Source organism: Quercus robur, chromosome 2 (genome assembly GCF_932294415.1).
Source record: "Quercus robur chromosome 2, dhQueRobu3.1, whole genome shotgun sequence".
Lineage (NCBI taxonomy): Eukaryota > Viridiplantae > Streptophyta > Magnoliopsida > Fagales > Fagaceae > Quercus > Quercus robur.
Window position 1 is genome coordinate 6,532,208 of NC_065535.1, and position 6,841 is coordinate 6,539,048.

At 32.3% G+C, this 6,841-nt stretch overlaps 1 protein-coding gene across 1 annotated transcript; it reads right to left on the reverse strand.

Moving 5' to 3' along the window:
• Window positions 1-4,499: 4,499 nt before the first annotated feature.
• LOC126694043 (uncharacterized) lies at window positions 4,500-6,841 on the reverse strand. Its single transcript, XM_050390070.1, has 3 exons — window positions 6,837-6,841; window positions 5,353-5,969; window positions 4,500-4,849 (listed from the first exon to the last, which is right to left on the reverse strand). Exons 1-3 carry the CDS (start codon window positions 6,839-6,841, stop codon window positions 4,500-4,502), a joined length of 972 nt encoding a protein of 323 aa, XP_050246027.1.

Sequence of the window (6,841 nt, forward strand, 5' to 3'; positions counted from 1 at the left end):
AAAAGACCCTAGAAACGTCTTCAGACGTTTTATCCTTATCCCTTCAGCATGCCTTACAGTGATCTTCCCAACTGTCCATTTCTGCAGTAAGGACCCCTACCATGCACCTGCCTCACAGCCTAATCATGCCAAACTGAGGCTTCTGTCCCAGATCACCAAACCAGATTGTCTTACTCACCAACTACAGACTTAAAACATTTGTTTACTTTAAACTAGAATTTATGAAAATATCTATTTTCACGTGAGAAAATATATTTGTAAAATTCTGGTTCAATGCATTTAAAAATTGTTAAAGTTTAAACAAATAACAAAACCCAAGATATCGTTTTACTGTCCAAAAAAAAAAAAAAACAAAACCCAAGAAGTGCTTGACAGCAATCAAGCATTTATGTGAGTAGTTGACACGCACAGCAAAGAAGTCTCCAGAAGCGTGAAGAAGTCTACAACATTTTTAGCAATAATTTCACAACAAAATTTATATAAAAAATTGTTATTAGTTCTAATTTGAACCCACTATTGAAATTATTTTTTTACTCACCAATATTAACTAAAAACAATCTATACTTAAAATTTATTGTGAAATATTGTGCAATATTTTAGTAACATTTAATTGTGATTTTCTATTTTTTTTTTTTTATTCCCTTCTTTCCTTGCATCCATACGTTTCTTTTCCTTTTTTTTTTCTTTTCTTTTTTTTTTTCTCTTGTCTTTTCTCCTACACACACGTTTCCCCATCCCCACCCCTCTCATCTTGTTTTTATTTTTCTAGACTCTTCCTTCTCCACACAGAGTGTCCTCTGCTTTTATTTTTCTTTCTTTATCTCTATCTCTCTGTTTCTCATTCTCTTTCTCTCATACTCTCACCCTGTCACACACACATTATCAGCGGAGAACAAAGCTAGAATTTAAAGGTTGCTTCACCCAAGAGAAGAGTTTCTGAAGAGAGGGAGCTGCGTGATGTGCTCTGAAGAGAGAAGAAGAAGAGACATAAAGACATGTTGTGTTTCTATGGAGATGGCAGTGGCAGACATGATGTACTTTTTTTTTTCTTTTGAGAGGGAGTTGTGTTTCTGTGTTTCTCTGAAGAAGGAGTTGTGTTTCTTTTTTTCTTTTTCTTTTTCTTTGTTAAGGTTCAGATTCAAAGGGAACCGTGAGAAGCAGTCTGATCACGGTTCTCAGAACCATGCGGTTGAACCACGGTTCGAACGGTTACCTGCTTTTTTGGCATAGAACGGTTCTTAAGCATAAAAGAACTGTGATTGTGAGAGGTTCACGGTTTTTCCGGTCGGACCGTACGGTCCGATCTGGGTTTCAAAACCATGTTAATCGTAACACTTTTAGAGCATGGAAAGTTGGAAATTTGAACCATATGGCTAACCAAAGGTGCTATGACCAAACTTCTAGTCTGGCCAGGCAGTTAGCTCGTGACTTAAACTCGTAACTCGTTCTAGTCGTGAGGTTAAGTCGCCAAAATGCCCTGTTTGATGAAAACTGACTTTTCGCATTCCTCATACACACTACTATAAATACCCTTATACTCACAAAATGTAAAGAGCTTTTAAAGAAAATTTTGAGAAAGAAACCCTAGAGAAAAACAAGATTGACTCATCCACAATCTTCATCACTTGATTCTTCAAATTTCTCTACTCTCACCCTCTCCATTAACATATCCTTGAGAGGTACATTTGTCAAATCCTTATCTCACCATACCAATATCAGTGAGGAGGTGTTTTGGTGTTTAGGAAGCAATTCAGAGAGGACCAATTCATTTGGTTGATGCAATGGGCTCATTGTGGGATCCGGTAAGCTAGAGAAGACAAGGTTTGGCGAAACCCTGTTGGAGCAAGAAGCTTGGAGGGCTTAGGGGCACTGGGTAGATTAGGCTTGGAGGGTCTTTTGCTATTCATATATCCCAACTTTATTCTCTAGTGGATTATTGACTGCTTGGAGAGCGGCCGAGAGGTTTTTCGTCGAGTACTTCAATTTCCTCCTCGATAACACATCGCCGTGTTATCTTTGTGTTTGCATCTCTCTTTCCTTTCTCTTTACCTTTTAATTGCTGCTATGTTTGTAATTAATTATGGTTTAGAGTGTATTACCAATTTGGATATAGCTTATATTTCATATTCCACACGTATATTGTTTGATTATAAGCTTGTGTTGGTAATTTTGTTTTTGGGGGTCTAAACGTTCATTGGTGTTTTATACGCTATTTGAACTTTCAAAAACAAAACTAGGAATTCAAAATTCATCTAAAATAAAAAAGAAAGGTTATATATTTTTGTTCTAGAACTTGCTGGGTGGGCTCAACTATTGATTTATTGGCAACATGATGCCTAACCCATAATTTAGCTCAAGAATAACATCACTCAATTTCGCGTGTGCCCTAATAAATACCACTCACAAGGTTGATGATTTGTGTCATGTGGACATATGGTGACAAAATAGAAAATGTTGGGAATGCTCAATCCCACTATGTTGGCCAAATGATATTAGGATCTAAGTCTATTCTACTATACATTTCTGACTGTTGCTATTTGCTAATGCTATATGGGAAGTAGTATCAAGATTCTTCGGGCCCTGTCTTCTACCTGGATAAGACTACAGAATAGGTAACTTTTTCGGTATTAAACCGGATACGTGTAATACCACCTTGTTTTCTAGAGGAGTGTTAATCTTGAAGTGACCTCTTTCTTTGAAAAACCATATTTTGATGCTAATTGAATGTTAACCTTATTTTTAGGGCGGTTTGATGCATTTGGGAGCATAAGGCAAAAACAGAATTGAAGCCTTATATATATACACTAGGAATGGACCCAAGGGGGCTCGGGCCCCCCTGGTCCAAAATATATTTTTTTAGTTATTATATATATATATATATATATATATTTTTTTTTTTTTTTGTAGTTGGGCCCTCTTCCAAAACTTAGGCCTCCCTTCTCTTCAATAAGCTTAGCTAACCTCACCCAAATAGCAACTATCCAATTCAAAAACTTAACAAAAATAATAAAAACATTCACAATGGTGATTATATTTTAGCAAAAAAAAAAAACTATTTTATCACCAAAGAACCAAAAAATCATGTGTTATTGGAGAAGTTATAGCTAAATTTTTTTGCAACTATAGTAAACTGGTATAAATATTAGTTGACTATAGCAAGTTGTTAAAAATAAAATACAATATTTTATTAAGATTATATCTCTTCATTCAATTAAAAAACTCAAATTCTCTCTCTTCCTTTATTATTTTAATGAGTTGTTTATATTATTTTAAGTGAAGTGATAAAAAAAAAAATAGAACATTTGATATCAGGTGTATTGTAAAGTGAGGTGGTAAAATAGATAAAATAGATTTTTGACATGTTAAAAGCTAAAATTTTTAGTACCACCACTATGAATATTCTAACTTCAACCCAAAAAAAAATCATAGATACCCTAGTATTAAAAAAAAATTATTTTGTTTTTATTTTCGTTTTTGTTGGTAAATGATTGCATCTTAATGTATTTAAAAATAACGAATTTTTGTATTTATAATTTTTTAATACTATATGGATGTCTATTTGGAGTTTTTTTTTTTTTTTTTTTTTACTCCGGCCCCTACTAGCTTAAAATCTTGAGTCTGTCCCTGATATATATATATATATATATATATGACTTTAAAAAAAATTAAATATTACTTAAACTTTATTCTCTTGTCTTAGATGCAAAATTACTTATTAACATAAACCGCATAGATTTTTTATTTTTTATTTTTTATTTTTTTTGTGGAGAAAGACTATAGATACAAAATTTTTGACAAAATTTTTCACACCTATTGATATGGTAGATTGATAGAGGTAAGTAAAAATGTGATGTTAGTTGGGAACCTGGATGAGATAAAAGTTTGCCAACTCAATTGTTGTGAAAAATGTTGTGAAATTTTTATATATGTTGCTCCCTTTAAAATAAAAATAGAAGTGTTACATTCACAACATTTTGATAACAAATCCAAGGTGTTAAGTTGTTACTGATTCTAATTAGAACCCATTACTGAAATTACTTTTTTGCCACTAATAATAGCTAATAACAACCAGTGGCGGCTTCAGGAATTTTTCTCAGGGTATTCCTTAAAAAGCATAAATTACATCATCTAATAAAAAGATAAATTCATATATTGACAACAACAACAACAATATAAAAAAAATACGCAAATACATAAAATTTACAATTGCCTTCTACGAGTTTCTCATATTTTGAAATCGTTGCATGATAGTCTTATTATCAATACTACAAGCTACATCTCGTTCAATATACACAACCAAGCAATCATTCATCCACTGATCTCCCATTCAATTGTGCAATTCATTCTTTATATATTTCATTGCTGAAAAACTTTTTTCTACTTTGCAGTAGCGACAGGAAGGGTCCAAACTAACTTCACAAGCAAATAAACTAATGGATAAGTCTCATGCTTCCCTGTGTTCACTAACTTTTCAACAAGTTCACAAACTCCTTGAAGATCTAAAAACAAGTCATTACTGCACATATATCAAAAATGTAATTCTGAAGTTGAGAGTCAAGTGCCAAGATATCTGTCCCAAAAAAATCAGATGGATAGAACTTTGCTAAACGAATCAAATTTTCCTTATCAAAAGTCACAAATGAATTACTTGGATTCAAGCAAGCCATACAAAGTAGCAAATCGGTATTCGCCTCTGAAAAACAGTTGTTAAGCTCTTGAAGTTGCAAATCTATGACTGTGTAGAATAGCTCAACACAATAATGATGTAAATTTGTATTTTGTTGGGTGCTGCATCGTGGCCTCCCACTAACTACAAATATTTCATCCATGTTCAAGATAGAAATATCATCTGTGGCACAAAATGAAGATACTTCAATCAATAAAGATATTCATTCATCATCTCTCATGAATCATTGCTTAGACATTTTAACAAGATACATAGCATTTACTATATCTTGATTTTTTTTTTTTTTTTTTTTGCAATGCTATTGACAACTCATTTGTGATCCCTAAAATATTTTTCACCAAGTGTGGAGCAAAGACAAATTCAAAAGATAGAATTGATCTCATAATAGATCGAGCTTCAACTTTTTGGTTGGAGAGGCCATCTTCTTCAATAATCTCAAGTACATCAACAACAATAGAGAACATCAAAATCAAGTTAAAAATAGTCCCATAATATGATCCCCAACGTGTATCACCAGGACGTTTAAGATTTGTCTCTTGATTCAAACCTTGCCCACTTCTACGTACACTATTCTCTAATTCTTCTTTAATTTTGGCAAATTGTGCATCTCGAAGAGCATCTCGTCTCTTACTAGAGCCTCCAACAATAATTACTAAATTACTAACCACATAAAAAAAATTCAGCAATGTTAATGTGATTTTTAGCAACGGTAACAAGAGTCAATTGAAGTTGATGAGCAAAACAATGGACATAAAATGCTGACTTTTTCTCTTTCAAAATTAAAGTTTTAAGACCATTGATATCATCTTGCATATTACTAGCCCTGTCATAACCTTGCTCACATAATTTCGATAAACTCAAATTATATTCACAAAGTAAACATTCAATAGCATATTTGAGTGACAAAGTAGTGGTACTTGCTACATGTACAATACCAAAAAACCGCTCTATAATAATTCCTTTTTTGTTCACATAACAAAAAGCGAGGGCCATTTGCTCTTTCACTGAGATATCACGTGACTCATCAACTAATATTGAAAAGAATCCATTGTCAAGATCCTTGATGATGGCTTTGGATGTTTCACGTGCAACTGCATTCACAATGTCTTTTTGAATTTCATAATGGGTAAGCTTGCAATTTTTCGGAACTTTTTGCAACACTTCATTGATAGATTCATTATGATCCCCCAAAAATTGCATAAATTCAAGAAAATTTCCTTTATCACTTGAACCTTGAGATTCATTGTGACCATGAAAAGCTAATCCCCAACATAAAAGGAATCTTATGCAACCAACTATTGATTGAACCCAATATTCAATTTTATCTTGATTTGATTGCTTAACCAAAACACTTTGAATGTGTTTTTTTTCCTTCATTAGAACTTCACTCTTCTTGACAGCTTAGTTATGAGCACTATTAACTCCTCCAACATAGGAATTTAACTTCTCTTTCTGATTCCAAAGTTTGAATCCCTTCGTTACAAAAGTATCACCTCCTCCTTGCTTACCAACATCTTGCCCAAATAGGTAGCAATATAAACAAAATATTGCATCCTTATACTATATTCCAATCACTTTCTATTTACATACCATTCAGATGTAAATCTACAAGGCTTTCCAGAAAAATCTGTTAGAGGGTAATCATGGTTTTTGAAAATAGGTTGACAAGGGCCTTTTTGTAAATAATATCTTCTTGTTTCATCATGATTATTAGTATGATAAGATGATATCTTTTCTTGTAGCCCAGGATCTGAAGGAAGATTTTCTAAGTCAAAGTCAACACGAATTCGCTTAGAAGATGAAGATGAATTTTGCACAGGAGATGAATCTTGGGTACGTGGTTTTCTTATCAAATATTTGTCCATAATTCTAGCAAAATAATAAAAAATAAACTATAAGTTTATTTGAAATATTAATAAAATTATTAATTATTGTTGTTTAGTTGTTTCATTAATTTGTTTGTCTTTTATAAACTATAATTTGTTGTATTGTTGTTTCATTAATTATAAAATTATTAATTGTTGTTTAGCCTAACATAATTTAATTTGTTTTTCTTTTATAATGTATTTGTTAATTAAATTATTAATTATTGGTGTTTAGTTGCTTCATTAATTTTTTTTTTACTAACTATTAGCAGTCTAGCACACACCCCAT